Source organism: Entelurus aequoreus, linkage group LG16, assembly GCF_033978785.1.
Source record: "Entelurus aequoreus isolate RoL-2023_Sb linkage group LG16, RoL_Eaeq_v1.1, whole genome shotgun sequence".
NCBI classification, from domain to species: domain Eukaryota; kingdom Metazoa; phylum Chordata; class Actinopteri; order Syngnathiformes; family Syngnathidae; genus Entelurus; species Entelurus aequoreus.
In genome coordinates, this window is record NC_084746.1 from 28,323,104 (window position 1) to 28,341,873 (window position 18,770).

Below are 18,770 nucleotides of genomic sequence, written 5' to 3' on the forward strand. Positions count from 1 at the left end.
TTGTCTTGCTGAAATAAGCAGGGGCGTCAATGATAACGTTGCTTGGATGGCAACATATGTTGCTCCAAAACCTGTATGTACCTTTCAGCATTAATGGTGCCTTCACAGATGTGTATGTTACCCATGTCTTGGGTATTTATATTCTTTGAATAGACTGCAAAGACAAGATATTTAATGTTGGAACGGCGAAACGTAATTTTTTTTTGCAAATAATTAACTTAGAATTTAATGGCAGCAAAAAAGTTGGCACAGGGACATTTTTACCACTGTGGTACATGGCCTTTCCTTTTAACAAGACTCAGTAAACGTTTGGGAACTGAGGAGACCAATTTTTTAAACTTTTCAGGCGGAATTCTTTCCCATTCTGGCTTGTTGTGCAGCTTAAGTTGTTCAACAGTCCGGGGGTCTCCGTTGTGGTATTTTAGGCTTCATATTGTGCCACACATTTTCAATGGGAGACATGTCTGGACTACAGGCAGGCCAGTCTAGTACCCACACGCTTCTACTACGAAGCCACGCTGTTGTAACACGTGGCTTGGCATTGTCTTGCTGAAATAAGCAGGGGCGTCCATGGTAACGTTGCTTGGATGGCAACATATGTTGCTCCAAAACCTGTATGTACCTTTCAGCTTTAATGGCGCCTTCACAGATGTGTAAGTTACCCATGTCTTGGGCACTAATACACCTCCATACCATCACAGATTCTGGCTTCTTTGCGCCTATAACAATCCGGATGGTTCTTTTCCTCTTTGGTCCGTAGGACACAATGTCCACAGTTTCCGAAAACAATTTGAAATGTGGACTCATCAGACCACAGAACACTTTTCCACTTTGCATCAGCCAATCCTAGATGAGCTTGGGCCCAGCGAAACCGGCGGCGTTTCTGGGTGTTGTTGATAAATGGCTTTCACTTTGCATAGTAGAGTTTTAACTTGCACTTACAGATGTAGCAATTAACTGTAGTTACTGACAGTGGTTTTCTGAAGTGTTCTTGAGCCCATGTGTTGATATCCTTTACACACTGATGTCACTTTTTAATGCAGTATCGCCTGAGGGATGGAAGGTCCGTAATATCATCGCTTACGTGCAGTGATTTTACAGTTTCTCTGAACCTTTTGATAATATTACGGACCGCTATTTAATCCGAAATATCATCACGAATCATACATATTTTTATTTTGCTGTGTAAAATATTAGAGAAGGTTTGATCAGGTGAAATTACTCAGAAGAATAGTAGGTATTAAAAACACTAATATATGTATTATTAACTGGAATGGACTTATCCTGTCTTTAAGTAAATCGGAGGGGTAATTGTTTCAGGCAACACCTAGTGGCCACAATAATTTATTAAGTTAAGCTCAGAATGATAAGTCGAATGATGCAGACACATTTGTTACTGGATACTTTCTAATAAAATTCTGCCTTCGAGACTTTGTATGTTTAAGTAATGTGCAACTATAATTATTTGATACTTGTTTATAATGACTAATGTGCTGTTTTAGACTGCAATATTGTTTAATTAAGGGGCACTTATTAGTTAGTCTAGCCTGAGTGCTGTTGTGTGCTTATCTGTTGTGTAGCTGCAAGCTCCTAGTAGCCTATAGCCTACCATGTTTACCTTATGTGAATGATTTGACTAAGCTTTGCAAAGTAAACGTGCTGCAGGACTTCCTGTATCGAACATTTGACATGCCAGTCAGTGGGTGTCGTTTTTTGCTGATATCGGACCGATATCAATATCTGATCGGGACTTCCCTCATTTTAATCTGGGCGGACAGAACTGTATATTTTACAGCAACTCCAACAAAAATCTTTAATTATCCATCTGTCTCTAGTAAAAGTAACAAGGAAATGTGGAAGCAGTGGTTTTAGTTTCAGTTTCAATTTCACTGATAAGGTTTTTTTGGGGATGTCAGCCAGTCCTCAGAGTGTCGAAATAAGCAGGCTTCAAGAACGTTTATTTTAGTCTGTTTTGTTTTGTTTGGAAAAATAAATTTTGAACTTCAGTTTTGATTTTTGTTTGTAACATTAAATTCAGATTTCAGGGTTTTTTTTTAAAAAAAAGAAAAACTTTCTTAACTGAATTCGAAATTTTTGTCAGAATATTTAACTTTTTACACCACTAAAAACAGATGGAAAAAACAATTTTGGACTCGTCAAACCACAGAACACATCTCCACTTTGCATCAGTCCATCTTAGATGAGCTCGAGCCCAGCCGAGCCAACAACACCCGACGTCTCTGGGTGTTGTTGATAAATGTCAACTTTTACCTCAGATTAGAAAAAAAGTTTTCTTTTTTTCCCCACAAATAAAAACACAATTTTGGAATTTAACTATTTAAGAAAAATCTAATAACTATTATGTTTTAGTTCAAAACTATTTTGTCATTTTAAACCGGCCCTAGAGCATACTTGCCAACCCTCCCGTTTTTAGCGGGAGAATCCCGATATTCAGCGCCTCTCCCGACAACCTCCCGACAGAGATTTTCTCCCGACAAACTCCCGGTATTCAGCCGGAGCTGGAGGCCACGCCCCCCCCAAAAAAAAGTCTGCCGCAGCTGCGATTGGACCTGACCAGCCTCCAGGTACAAGTACTGGAGTACCAATTGCTTGATTGTAAATAATGTAAATAATTAAATGTGATTATCTTGTGTGATGACTGTATTATGATGATAGTATATATGATAGTATATATCTGTATCATGAATCAATTTAAGTGGACCCCGACTTAAACAAGTTGAAAAACTTATTCGGGTGTTACCATTTAGTGGTCAATTGTACGGAATATGTACTTCACTGTGCAACCTACTAATAAAAGTCTCAATCAATCAATCAATCAATGCTTGCCAGGGAAGATCTTCCCCAGGAAGCAAGGATTGACCGGTTTTGGGCCATGCTAGGGAGAGATGGAAGATTCCACACTCTCGTGCATTTGATGAAAGCACTTTTGTGCGTGCCACACAGCAATGCATCATCAGAGAGGGTGTTCAGCATGGTTAGAAAAATAGTGACAGAGAATAGAAAGAGGATGGACAATTCAACCCTTAACAAAGCATTGTACTTTCAAGTACAACAATGAGTAGATGAGTGTTGTGTGTGTGTGTATATGTGTAAATAAATGAACACTAAAATTCAAGTATTTCTTTTATATATATATATATATATATATATATATATATATATATATATATATATATATATATATATATTAGCTAGAATTCACTGAAAGTCAAGTATATATATATATATATATATATATATATATATATATATATATATATGAAATACTTGAGTTGGTGAATTCTAGCTGTAAATATACTCTCCTCTTAACCACGCCCCTAACCACGCCCCCACCCCAACCACGCCCCCCACCCCCGACCAAGGCCCCCTCCCACCCCACCCCACCTCCCGATATTGGAGGTCTCAAGGTTGGCAAGTATGCCCTAGACCAGGGGTGTCAAACTCATTTTAAATCGGGGGCCACATGGAGAAAAATCTACTCCTAAGTGGGCCGAACTGGTAAAATCACGGCACGATAACTTAAAAATAAAGACAACTTCAGATTGTTTTTTTTGTTTAAAAATAGAACAAGTGTCATAACGGAGGGGTCGCAGCTTACTGCAAGGTTTGTTCTCCCGGGATGCAAACAGACTATTCCGGACAAGGCTTGCAGGTAGGAACATATTTATTAATCTAACTACAAAATAACAGGCAAAAACTCTCTAAGTGTGGCATGAAATAAACAAGACTTACATAGAGGGTTGCGTGACAATAGTGTGAAGCAGACAACTAGCATAAACTATAGCATAGCGATAAACAAACAACTAACATAACTATGGCATAAAACAACATGAAACTATGGCATGAAACCAATAACTAGCATAACTATAGAATCAGACCTGAAACGAGCAATGACGCCAGGCCGACTGACTGGCAAAGGCAGTTTAAATAGTCTCTTGATTAGAGCCAGGTGAGCGTCCGAACACCAGCGGCAGGTGAAAATCATATGCCACCATGGCAACCAAAACAGTGCACAAAAAACAGGAACTAGTAGAGTTAAACTAACAGAACATAATGAAAACATGATCCGGACCACGGATCATGACAACAAGCACATTTTGAAAATGTACAAATCATAATGTTGTTGGTTTTTTTTACACTTACATGTTGCGGTTAATAGTATTCTATCTTTATTTGTCGTTATTTATACTTTCTGAATAAATGATGTGATAATGTTCATCAGTCAACTCATTGGTGTTCATTTTCAATCTATCAAGATAAAAAAAAAATATCAAAATAAAATTACAGGATGTTATTTATGTAGTTTGCTCATTTTCCTCGACTGATGTGGTAAAACATCATGTGGTTTATTTTGTACACATGTAACATCATCTACAAAGATACAAAAAAGTGCTATTGCGACATCCAGTGGACACATTTAGAACAGCTGTTTCTTTCATTCAACAATTTCAGGTAAAGTTTTATCCTTAGCAAACTCATCCCGCGGGCCGGATAAAACCTGTTCGTGGGCCTGATCCGGCCCTCGGGCCGTACGTTTGACACCCCTGCCCTAGAGTGTGAATGTTGTTTGTCTGCGATGAGGTGGCCACTTGATTGATTGAAACTTTTATTAGTAGATTGCAAAGGAAGAGAATACATAATATGAAACAGTACGTTTACACAGTACATATCATATTCCGTACAATTGACCACTAAATGGTAACACCCGAATAAGTTTTTCAACTTGTTTAAATCGGTGTCCACGTTAATCAATTCATGGTACAAATATATACTATCATCATAATACAGTCATCATATAAGTTAATCATCAGAACAAGGACACCATAAAAGTGTAGCTCTCAGCTTCTTATGGTATGGTATGGTTGTCCAGGGTGTACCCCCAAATGCAGCTGGGATAGACTCCAGCACTCCCCGCCGCCCCGAGAGGGACAAGCGGTAGAAAATGGATGGATAATTTTGACATATTTTGGGGGATGCATGTTTTCTTATCCAAAACCTTTGTATGTCGATGTCCAAATGAGCAGATAATGAAAGAACAGCACCCCTGCTGGTCCCAGCCCAGTAGTGCTTTTCTCCCTTCATGTCCATCACGGAGAAGATGTGTCAGCTCAGTGAAGACTCTTCCACTAAAATCAACTTCCTGCTTCCTGGCGTCTCCAACAGAGGCGAAGAAGAGGATTAAAGATAAAGAAGCAGCTTAGTGTCACTGAGGCCAAAGTGAAAGATCTCCGCGTGCTAATCCACTTCTTATTTGCAGATAATCTCCTCTCGCCATATCTTCATCCTCTTCCTCCCTCTTGTCCCACCACCATTGTCTGTGCTTCATCACCTGCTTGCCCCTCTTCCTCTCCCCACACTCCTTTCACACATGTGAAGCGCTGAGTCGCGCTCCACAAGAGCCTCGGAAGTGAAGTCATGTTTCCTCACAGCTGCTGTCTTTGCAATAACACAAAAACTAAATTGGTGTAAAAAGTCAACTTCTTTCGGGAGCAGAATGTGTTAGAAGGATTTTATACCAAAAAAAATATTGCACTGTACGGTAAGGAAGGGATTCATGGGTGGGTTAATCATTTTCCAATGTGGTCTCTGCTGAAAATGATGGAAAGCGCCACCTTGCATAGCAACTGACGCCGTGTTCACAGTTGGAATTGCCACAAAAAATATTTCAAGATGTTCAACGCTCTACTGCCGTCTGTTGGCTAAAGTGGATAGTGCAACTTGTCACGTTTCATGTGTCAGGTGAAACAGTGACAAATGGGGCCATATGAATCCCCCTCCAACTGTACTTCATGATGTACTGTGTACAATGTAAGCACTTTCCTCAGCACCGATGCATCATTGAAGACTTTAAACAATAAGAGTAAACAAAGAAAACCACAAAATGTTTTAAAAATGTTTTTAAATAAAAATAAAATGTATATACACACACACACACACACACACATATATATATATATATATATATATATATATATATATATATATATATATATATATATATATATATATATATATATATATATATATGCATGTATATATATATATATATACAGTATGTATACGATATGTATGTGTGTGTATATATATGTATACAATATGTATGTGTATATATATATATATAAATATATGTATATGATATGTATACAGTATATATATATATATATATATATATATATATATATATATATATATATATATATATATATATATATATATATATATATATATATATATATATATATATATATATATATATATATATATATATATATATATATATATATATAAATATATATATATACTGTATATATGTATATGTATGTGTGGGAAAAAATCATAAGACTATTTACTATTTTTTTTCCCACACATACATATTACGCTCTACCACGGTATCGAGCACTATTTTTTTGGATAATCTAATTAAGACATATATATATATATATATATATATATATATATATATATATATATATATATATATATATATATATATGTATATATGTATACAATATGTATATATACATATATATGTATATATACATATGTTGTATGTATGTCATGTATGTTTTTACTGTGACAATAACAATGGTACAGATTTTTAATTTACAGTAATTTGGTGTGAAAATAATGATCATAAATGTATTTTACTTTATGTAAAAATTTGGGCAACAGAGCTGCTCGTTTATTTTACTGTAAATTGGACATGTTTTCTTTTCCAGCACGCAGGAGCCAGACTGTTTTTGAAGACATGAGCGGGATGAAAAGAAGAAAGTTTGTGAGGAACTCGCATGGCTGCCGTTTTGTGACCCCAAGATGCAAGAACCGGGAGAGCTGAGAGCAGGTATGATGAGTTTTTAATCTCATGCAAAACAGAAAATAAAGCAGTCTAGCATAGATGTTCCAAACATAGAATGTTATCATCGAGCCCTGAGGAGTGCTCGAGAGAAAACATAAATAGACATATGCTGATTGGCAGCAGGTGTGGACCGGCTGCCAATCAACGGCAGGTGAGGAGAAAACAGTGCACTGACAGGAAGTAATACAAAAACCAGGAAACAAACGGAAATGAAGTGACCAATCGTCACAAAGTTTTTGGAATGAAAGGTAAATGTTTTTCAAACACGATTACTAGCTACACAAATTGATTGCTTTTTGATATTGTAAAATGTTGAGGACCTTTTTTCGTTATCGGGCAGCATTTTCCTGTTGCATTTGTTTCATCCTGTGTTTGTCTTTGCATCATCTCCGTGTTTCGGCCTCCTCTGCCCCTCTTGGCCACGCCGTACTTCTCAGACAGGAAGTGACTAATCACCGTCCACAATTTAAGCCATGTTGTGTGTTCCATTAACCAGCGAGGAGGTCTCCGCTCCGCCCACCTCCTCTCAGACAAATCACCTCCTGCATTGCGGAGGTGTCTCTGAGGCTGATGGATGTCTCATATTTGCACAACATTTGATCCAAACATGCAACATCACAACATAAATGTTGTATTAAAGAGGCGATGCCTAATGAGCTGTCTCATTTGCATATGCTACATTACAGAGACATTTGCTTCCTGTTACATCCTTTGAACCTCTTTAACTAGTAATTATGTTCTCCCTGCTTCTCCCCCGTAGACCTCCTACACCTCAGCATCCATTCATCAAGCGCAGCTCCATCATCATGTGATCACGTCTCCATTTCCTCACCTCTCTCTCTCTCTCTCGGCTTTGTTGGACATAAACGTTGGCATCACCCGGCCGCGTTCCCCTTCGCCTTTTTTCCCCCCCGTTGGCTTTTGCCAGCGTTTCTCTGTTAATTTGCCTGAGAATGCATTAGCTGTAATGAAGGCTGAGGGCCGAGGGAATCCTCCAGGGTTCCATTAATCATCCCCCCCCCCTCCTCTCAGACAGGCAACCTTGATTACAAGTGGCAAGAAATTCATTAGAGCCGAGCCTCTGACAACTCTTATCTCCGCCGCTGGATCTGACTCATTAGGCAGCCAAATTAAAGCTATGATGGCCCTGATGAAACCCAGCGCTTGTTTATCCTGGGAGATGTGATGCATCTGCCCATACGTCAGTGGAGTGTGGACGCCACGCACCCTGCGCCGCTCGGGCCTCCGCGTAGCTCGCCAGGTGCTTTTATTTTGACATGGAAGCTTGACAAAATGTAGGATATTTCCATCCTGTGTCTACTTCAGACTTCGGAAAGAAAGTTAATAAGCTCTCCTTTCACATGGAAATCGAGCAAAGATTTAGCCTTTTACACAGAACCCAGAGCAGTGTCGCCTCAACTGTGTTTGCTTTCACACAGCAATTGCGAAAATGTCAGCACCAGCGTCTGGCGTGACACAGAATACGTCAATTGGGGTGAAGAGAAGTGGGTCTGGGGGGTTAAACCATTGCCCAAAACCTTCTTCCACACAGGTGGCAGACCCTGTTTACACTGCACACCAAAATCACAGTTTTTTCGCCCTCAAGTGACTCATATTGGATATTTTTTGCCAGTCGAAACGCTCCAAAGTGCTTCAAAATCTGATCAGATTCAGGCCACATCAGAAAGTAGTCCAAATTGGATTGGAATCTGATCTATTCATATAATATATACATATATACACATATATATATATAAAAACCCCGTTTCCATATGAGTTGGGAAATTGTGTTAGATGTAAATATAAACGGGATACAATGATTTGCAAATCCTTTTCAACCCATATTCAATTGAATGCACTACAAAGACAAGATATTTGATGTTCAAACTCATAAACTTTATAATTTTTTTGCAAATAATAATTAACTTACAATTTCATGGCTGCCACACGTGCCAAAGTAGTTGGGAAAGGGCATGTTCACCACTGTGTTGCATGGCCTTTCCTTTTAACAACACTCAATAAACGTTTGGGAACTGAGGAGACACATTTTCTAAGCTTCTCAGGTGGAATTCTTTCCCATTCTTGCTTGATGTACAGCTTAAGTTGTTCAACACTCCGGGGGTCTCCGTTGTGGTATTTTAGGCTTCATAATGCGCCACACATTTTCAATGGGAGACAGGTCTGGACTACAGGCAGGCCAGTCTAGTACCCGCACTCTTTTACTATGAAGCCACGTTGATGTAACACGTGGCTTGGCATTGTCTTGCTGAAATAAGCAGGGGCGTCCATGGTAACGTTGCTTAGATGGCAACATATGTTGCTCCAAAACCTGTATGTACATTTCAGCATTGATGGCGCCTTCACAGATGTGTAAGTTACCCATACCTTGGGCACTAATACACCCCCATACCATCACAGATGCTGGCTACTTTTATACCCAATCATGGCACCCACCTGTTCCCAATTTGCCTGTTGACCTGTGGGATGTTCCAAATAAGTCTTTGATGAGCATTCCTCAACTTTATCAGTATTTATTGCCACCTTTCCCAACGTCTTTGTCACGTGTTGCTGGCAGCAAATTCAAAAGTTGATGATTATTTGCAAACACATTTTTTTTATCAGTTTGAACATCAAATATGTTGTCTTTGTAGCATATTCAACTGAATATGGGTTGAAAATGATTTGCAAATCATTGTATTCCGTTTATATTTACATCTAACACAATTTCCCAACTCATATGGAAACAGGGTTTGTGTGTATATATATATATATATATATATATATATATATATATATATATATATATATATATATATATATATATATATATATATATACATACATACGTAAGTAAACCATACAATGATTAGAACCCTCCCAGATATATTACACTGTATACAGCAGGCCTGGGCAATGATTTTGACTCGGGGGACAAATTTAGAGAAAAAAATGTGTCTGGAAGCCGGTAAATCTATTTTTAGGATCACTAATACAAAACCTCACAATAATGTCTGAAAGCTAAAAACGTTATGACAGACCGCCTTAATAACGAATTTTTTTTACTGAATGAGACACCCAGAATGTACATGAAAATAAAGAATGTGGGATTTACAATATTATCTATGTTCGATAAAACACTGAATATTGACAACATAAACTCAAACTCAAACTCAAAGATATGAACGTCACGCCCCCTCTCGATCGACATATTTTACAATCAAGCGAAACACAACAAAAACGCAACAAACACAGCGAAATATGAACGCGAAGTGTAAAAAAAAACAAAAAAACATCTACAATCTGATACATCTGATACATCACTAAGCTTTAGAAGTTTGTTGTAAAAATCTCCTTCCGCGTCTGTCCCTGACACCCGCATTTCAGACTGGCCGCTCTGGAAACACTCTGTTGAAACGCTCCCCACCCACACTGCTTGGTGCCTCGTCTGAGCTGCTGTGACTTAGATGACCATAGTAATCATGCAAAAGTGCAGATTTCAACCATTGAAATACTTTGTATAGTTCATGACTTACGGTCATTTGAAAACATCACTGCACATCATAATGCAGTGGTTCTTAACCTTGTTGGAGGTACCGAACCCCACCAGTTTCAAATGCGCATTCACCGAACTCTTCTTTAGTGAAAAATAAATAAATAAATACATTTCAAATTCAAGACAAAGTTATATGTTTTTGATAACACTTTAGTATGGGGAACATATTCTAAGTAACAACGACTTAATTTAGAGTTATTCGGACACTAGAGGAACATATTTTAAGTAATAAAGACTTAATTTAGATATATTTGGTTAGGGTTAGGGTCAGGGTTAGAGGGTTAGGGTTATAACAAAGCCATGCCGAATAAGGCATTAATAAGTACTTAATAATGACTAGTTAAGAGCCAATATGTTACTAATTTGCATGTTAATAAGCAACTAATTAATGGTGAATATGTTTCCCATACTAAAGTGTTACCATGTTTTTTTACTGGTGCATAAAATGAACCGTGCATGAACATTACCTTGTTCAAACAACAAAACCAACACAGTGCATAAACTCACAACAAACTACACACCTGCAAACCAGTCAGCTGTTGCCGTATCCGTAATACGCCGATAGGGAGAAGTTTGTATTTACATGATGAGTCGGGTATGTTTTGACCTCCGCCGAACCCCTGAGGCCGACTCACCAAAACCCCTAGGGTTCGAGCGAACCCAGGTTAAGAACCACTGTCATAATGGCAGGTACACTTTCCATCTTAAAGATCTAAAAAAATTATTTGGGAATGTCCGGCGGGCCAGATGGAAAAGCTTAACGGGCCGCATGTGGCCCCCGGGCCTTAATTTGCCCAGGTCTGGTCTACAGTGTATCTATTCATACATGATATTACTTTGATTTATTTCTACATAAAAAAACAACTATTTTTTAAGGTGTGGCAATTTTATTTTATTTTGTAGTAGTAGCGACTTCTTTATTTATTCACGCAATCCGGTCAACTTCCTGCGTTTTCGCTTTATCGAACTGAACATGCAAGTGACGTCGAGGCCACATTAGGGCCTGTGCGCGTTCATACTGGAGTCTGATAAACATCACATTTTGCTTGCAATCTAAACAGTCAACTGGGGGAAAAAAAGTATTTCGAAAAAATCCAATTTGGTCACTTTGGCCTGCAGTGTAAACGTAGTCTTAGATACTACCCTGAAATGGTGGAATATTGCCGGGTCGTAGTCACACAGGACAACAAGTGGTTTCTGATGCTAAGGTTGAAGGTTGAACATTTCTGGGTTGATTTCACCTCCGATTCCATGTCAGTGCCAGAATAATGCCGGTTTCACATGTTAAATGTCACATCCCAGTCCCGTCATTGCAGAATACCCTTACGCACAGGCGGCATCCTGCCTCTGTTACAGCTGATTTGCCGGGTCAACTGTCAACTTTCTCTCCCAAGTAAATGACGACATAGTCCCTTTCCATTCCTTCTCGGTATGTTCATGCAGACAGCAACACAGAAAAAAAAAATATTTTGCATGTGTCAAAGGGGGCTTCTGAGACTACCTTGGGTGGCAGGAAATTGCCAGGTCAATTTCGTTTCGCCTGTTCTGTTTACAGAAAGTGTGACAAAGGTTTGTGTTGCTGCATTAAATGGCAGATCATTGCCGTGTTGACCTTGTCCCCCAGTTCTGGGTCTAACACCGAAAACACACAAAATGCCGACATTTACAGTTTGAAAGGGTCTTCTGATGCTGTTTTGGCAGAAAATTGCCAGGTCAACTTTCCCATTTTTCGATCAGCACAGAAAAGTGTGAAAACGACTTCTGACACTACCACCAATTGTGGAAAATTGCCAGGTCGACTTTTCCATTCAGTTCGGTGGCCAACCCAGAAAACACAGAAAAGTGTAGGTGTGAAAAGGGGCTTCTGATGCTGCATCAAAGGCAGAAAATTGCCGGGTTGACTTTGTCCCCCCATTGTGTCCAACCCAGAAAACACTAAGGAATTCTGGCATAAACAGAAAGTGTGAAAGGGGCTTCTGATGCTGCATCAAAGGCAGAAAATTGCCAGGTTGACTCCGTCCCCCCATTGTGTCCAACCCAGAAAACGCTAAGGAATTCTGGCATAAACAGAAATTGTGAAAGGGGCTTCTGATGCTGCATCAAATGGCAGAAAATTGCCAGGTCGACTTTGTACCGCCATTTTGTGTACAACCCAGAAAACACTAAGCAATTCTGGTCTTCACAGAAAGTGTGATGCTGATGCTGCACCATATGGCAGAAAAACGTGTGTCCCCATTCTGTGTCCAACACAGAAAAGCGTTTACAGAAAGTGTGAAAGTGACTTCTGACGCTACAACCAATTGTTGAAAATTGCCGGGTCAACTTTGTCCCTTTGTTCTGTGTTCAGCACAGAAAGCACAGCAAAATGTTGGCGTTCACAGAAAGCGTTTAAGAGGCCAGTGACACAACACCCTATTGTGGAAAATTGCCGGCTCAACTTTGTCCGCCCGTTCTGTGGCCAGAACAGAAAACACAGAAAAAAGCAGATGTTTACAGAAAGTGTGAAAGACGCTTCTGATTTGACATCAAACAATTGCCGGGTTTACTTTGTTTCCCTGTTCTGTGGGAAACACAGAAAACATAGAAAAGTGTTTTACAGTGTTTACAGAAATTGAAATTGACTTCTGATGCTACCACCAAAAATGTCCATGTTGAGTTTGGCCCCGTTTACACTGCACACCAAATCTGATTTTTGTTTGCCCTCAAGTGACATCGATCTGATTTTTTTGCCAGTGTAAACGCTCCAAAATGCTTAAAATCAGATTTTTTGGCATCAGATTCAGCCCACATCAGGAGGTAGCCCGAATCCGATTGGAATCCGATCTTTTCAAACGTGACTTCAGTCTAAACGCAATGTGACCTAAATCTGTTTTTTTTCCATCAGCTTTGGGCGAGCTACGTCACTCGTGTGCGCCGGGAAAGACTCAGTCACCAGAGGACGTGGATACGTCATGATGACATCCGGTTTCGGTGAGCAAAGTCATTTTAAGACGACCCAATTTTCGGTGCATCACTTGTCAATAGTGCACAAAGGCTATATGTGATATATTGAATATATATTTTGATTCCAAAGAAAAAGCGATTGTTGGAGGACCGGAATTGACGCTGTGGCGTATTTGCTTACATGTGAGTTGAAAAATAAAGCTAACGTACAGTAGATGCACGCGGATGTCCGTCTCTCCTCTACTTAACAGCCAAAAAAAGATTAAAACCCCTCCCAAATATATTACACTATATACAGTACAGGCCAAAAGTTTGGACACACCTTCTCATTCAATGTGTTTTCTTTATTTTCATGACTATTTACATTGTAGATTGTCACTGAAGGCATCAAAACTATGAATGAACACATGTGGAGTTATGTACCGTATTTTCCGCACTATAAGGCGCACCTAAACACCTCCAATTTTCTCAAAAGCTGACAGTGCGCCTTATAATTCGGTGCGCCTTATATATGGACCAATATTGAGCCACAACAAACCTAAACTTCATTTTCATAAAGTTTAGGTCTCGCAACTACGGTAAACAGCCGCCAACTTCATTTTCCCTCATATAAGAAGAAGTTTTTCTTCTACAGTAAGCAGCCGCCGAGTTCATTTTCCCCCGTAGAAGAAGAAGCGCTTCTAACCCAAAAATGGCTCCTATTAAGAGACACGCTTACAACGCAGAGTTTAAACTTGAGACGATCAGTCACGCAGTAGAACACGAGAATAGAGCAGCAGCGAGAGAATTTAACATAAACGAATCAATGGTGTTTAATTCGGACACTGAAGAAGAATTCGAGGGATTCGTGGATGAGGAATAACTTCATAAAGAGAGCTTTACATGTTTATTTTGTGTGTTGTGTTGTATGACATTAACGTTTGAGCAACGTTGAGTTATTGATATATTGTTATTGCTCTGCACTATTTGGAGTGTTACTATATTGTGATTGCACTAACGTTTGATTTACCGTAACAGTATCACTGTTTTTTACGTGTTTATTGAATCAGGGAAAAGTTCCCCTCCACTATGTGGTATAAATGTTGCACTACATGTTATACCTTGCTGTTGTTAAAAGATAAACAAAACACCACGTCACTGACTTTACCTCGGGGAAAATAATAAAACAGCTGTTTATTCATTTTGGGAGTGAACAGAGTTGTCAGAACGCTGGTTTGTAATCTATTAATAAAGTTTGACTGACCTATCTGACTGTTTTGTTGACATTCCCTTAAGCGCAGCTCCATCTAATGTGCGCCTTATAATCCGGTGCGCCTTATTTATGAACAAAGTTTTGAAATATGCCATTCATTGAAGGTGCGCCTTATAATCCGGTGCGCCTTATAGTGCGGAAAATACGGTACTTAACAAAAAAAGGTGAAATAACTGAAAACATGTTTTATATTCTAGTTTCTTCAAAATAGCCACCCTCTGATCTGATTACTGCTTTGCACACTCTTGGCATTCTCTCGATGAGCTTCAAGAGGTAGTCACCTGAAATGGTTTTCACTTCACAGGTGTCATAGTTTTGATGCCTTCAGTGACAATCTACAAGGTAAATAGTCATGAAAATAGAGAAAATGCATTGAAATTAGGGCCTGTACTGTACATCCATTCATACATTGTATTACTTTTTAAAAAATTCACGTAAAAAAACACCTATTTTTAAGGCGTGGTGACCATATCTATTTTATTTTGTAGTACGAGCGACTTCCTCCCAGTCCACTTCCTTTGTTTACACTTTATCGAAGTGTGCATGCAAGGGATGTTGGGGCCACACTGGGGCCACATGCAGGTTTACACTGGAGGCTGATAAAAATCACATTTTACCTGCAGTGTAAACAGTCAGATGTAAAAAAAAAACTTTTAAAATTGAAAAAATCCGATTTGGGCCACTTTGGCCTGCAGTGTAAACGACGTGGCCTTTGTCACCCCGTTTTGTGTCCTGCCATTTAAACAGAATGACAACAAAAAAAGAAAATGCCAGCATTACAGAAAGTGTGTTATTGTGTTCCAAGAAAGATGGGAAATTTCACAACATTTCAGTTTATGCAGAAAAAAGCCAACTCTTACAGATGTGTAAAAGGGGGCTTCTGATATACAACCTTAGGATCGACTCGGTGCCCCTCATTCCGCCCTGGTGCCTTTTTCTACAGCTCGGCGCTTAAAAGGCGGCGTAAAAATGTCAGCTCCTACAGTCAGCACGACGTGGAACAATGAGGTCAGTGACTCTCGCTGGCACCGCCCTACTCTCCAAAATAGCCGAGACACTCTGGCACAGTGTCGTGGAATCAAGCGTCTTTATTAATCAGCTCCTCGTGGGACAATGACAAAAAGTTGCAGCACTTCCTTCCCCAAGGCCATCAGTTAAACGTCCTCACATGTCTCAGCCTTTAGAAAGTCTGAGCTGGAGAGTTAACTTCCTCACAGTCAAAGGATGCATTAGAATAACAATGCCATTCACACGTCAGCATAAGCAAATACTGTATAAATATTGATAGATAGATATGTCAACATATATATACATTAATTAAATATTCAACGAATACATATTTGAGGGATTGTCCACAGGTGCCGCAGTAACAAAAGCAGGGCCGGAGGCCTCCATGTAGTTTGGGAAAAGGAAAGCGAAATTATTCCAGTTTGAGCTTTTTCTGGACCATGTTCACAGGAAAATGAAGTGAGCATAAAATACCAAAGGCCGGCTTCCCCTTCCTCTCCCTGGATGTGGTCACATATATCTGACACAAAGTTGTGATACCGTGTAGTCAGGATAGGGTTTTGTTTTTGGTGCGGCGGAACTGTTTGTTATCCAACTCAAAACTATTTGACCGTGTGTGTTTAATGGCATGGTGCTGCTACCTGTTTATCAAAATGAGCATGTTGAAAGTAGTTCACTGTTTAAATCATTTCAAATTCAAACAAGAATTCTCGTAAAAAACTATTATTTAGTGTAATATATTTTTTTCCCTGGCAGGAGTGACTGATGGAGAAGTTAATCGCAGTTTAAAGATGATCAGTCAATCAGATAATCAATCACTAAAAATCAATCACAGACATTTACAGGGTGAAAACTGTTCTGTAACATAAAGAGTACTGTAAATATTCTCTCAAAGAGTTTTAACACATTAATACATTTAGTATTGTATGATCTAATATCTATAAATATTAAATGGTGTAGGGGTTTTCTTATTATAAATAATGTCTTAGCACAAAATGAAAAACAAGAACATGAAATGTCAAAAACCAACATTTAATATATAAAGCGATTTATTAGGTCAATATGCTTTACATTTGTCCTTTGTTTGGTCATTGTGGTTCTTTCAAACAAAACTTTCTCACATGCAAACAAATTGTACAAAACACCAAACCAAAAGTAAATGAAAAAAAAAGAGCAAAAAAAAAAAAAAGAGACTCCACTAAAAAAAGAAAAAGACATGCAACCAACAGAAGGTCAAATTTGGCCTGACATATAAATACTAAAAAAAAAGACTCTTCTCATAGTGCCCATTTGTACTTGTTAAATATTTACATATTCACAAATCAATAAATAAAAGTGAGAGCATATTTCCAAATAATGCTCGTCCTCTTCATGGAGTCCTCCTCCAGTTTGTGCTTCATGCTGGAGTCTCTTTCATGATAAAGTCCTTCTTATTTGGTCCTTTCACGGCCTGCTCCCTTGTTCTATCTGCTGGTGCTGGCTTCTCACCGCGAACCTGTTGACGTGCACCGGGATGGGCACCACGATTTTGGGGTTCCTCACAGGCTCCCCCGAGCGGTTGTTGACGTTGCCGGCCTTGATGCGTTTCCACTTGGCCCTGCGGTTCTGGAACCAGATCTTGACCTGGACCTCGCTCAGCTTGAGCGCATGCGCGATCTGCGAGCGTTCGGTGAGCGAAAGGTACTTTTTGCAGTGGAACTCTTTCTCCAGTTCCAGCAGCTGCTCGCTGGTGAAAGCGGTTCGTCTCCTACGGCTCTTGCCGGCCGAGGAGCCGCCGCCGCCGCCACCGCCGCCGCCGGCCAGGAGCACGTCGTGGGGCCCCACCTTCATCTTGGCTTTCTGGGACAGGGCCCCGCAGGTGTTGCCGTCTGAGAAGCTCTCGTTCTCGCTGTCCACGGAGCTGTCCTCCCGGTCACTGCATGCCGTCTCCGCGGACTTCAGGTCCAGTTTCTCCTCGTCTGAACTGTACAGTTTGGTCTCACCTAAAATATAAAGAAAAGTTGCAAAATCATGCATACAATTGTAGAAATGTTTTAAAACACTGTTTTAATGTTTAATGCGTTTTCTTTTCTTTTCTTTCTTTTTTCTTTCTTTTATTGTAACTGGATTTGCGTATGCTCTGTAACTGGATCTGTGTACTGTTATTTGTTTTTATTATTTTGAGAATTTCCTTTTTCTTTTCCTTTTCCCTTTCTTTTATTGTAACTGGATTTGCGCATGCTCTGTAACTGGATCTGTGTACTGTTATTTTTTTTATTTATTTTGAGAATTTCCTTTTTCTTTTCCTTTTCCCTTTCTTTTTATGTAACTGGATTTGCGCATGCTCTGTAACTGGATCTGTGCACTGTTATTTTTTATTTTTATTTTGAGAATTTTCTTTTCCTTTTACCTTTCTTTTATTTGTAATTGGTTTTGTGTATGTTTTGTAACCGGATCTGTGTATTATTTTGAAAAGGACCCCCGGGAAGACTAGCCTGGCGTTTGTGCGTCGGCTAATGGGGATCCTCAATAAACAATAAACAATAATGCAACTGAGAATATTACACTCATAATAAAGCTATGAGACGTGTTCAATTACATAGCAATTTAAATGTCATTATTTTTTTATTTTTTTCACAATCAGGTATGTAAAAAAAAAAAAAAATCTTACCGGATATCGTCTGAAAACTTTCCGAGAAGTTGAGCAACTCCGATCCTTTCTCGCGGCCGTGCAGCTCCTCCGAGTGCGGGCTCTCCTGCCTCCTCGCCCCCGGGTCGCCGGCGCTGCTGCGACGCGGGCCGGGCAGCTCTTGAGGCGGGTAAAAGGTGTCCGGCGGGTCCGAGAAGCTGGGCATGGTGGTGGTGAGCGCCACCATGGACGGCACGCCTTGTCCCAGACTGGCGCAGAAGGTGTTAGTCAGGCGGCCTGCGAAGGACGCCAGGGGCGCCAGCGGAGGTATCCCGGAGGTCAGGGGCGAGTGCGCTAACGCCTGCGGGATGACCAGGGGTCTGTAGGGCATGAACATGGGGTAGCCCGTGTAGAGCAGGTGTCCCGGTCTGGGCTGGGGGGTCCCTATCAGGGAATCGATGGAAAACGCAGTCCCTTGCCCTCCTGGTCTTTGCATCTTTGCATGCAAACTAACCCCCCTATTTTGGGT

The 18,770-nt window shown here is 39.8% G+C and overlaps 1 protein-coding gene across 1 annotated transcript; it reads right to left on the bottom strand.

The window, feature by feature from the left end:
- Positions 1 to 16,703: 16,703 nt before the first annotated feature.
- Positions 16,704 to 18,770, bottom strand: gbx1 (gastrulation brain homeobox 1). Its single transcript, XM_062023500.1, has 2 exons — positions 18,284 to 18,770; positions 16,704 to 17,615 (listed from the first exon to the last, which is right to left on the bottom strand). Exons 1-2 carry the CDS (start codon positions 18,735 to 18,737, stop codon positions 17,077 to 17,079), a joined length of 993 nt encoding a protein of 330 aa, XP_061879484.1. The 5' UTR covers positions 18,738 to 18,770; the 3' UTR covers positions 16,704 to 17,076.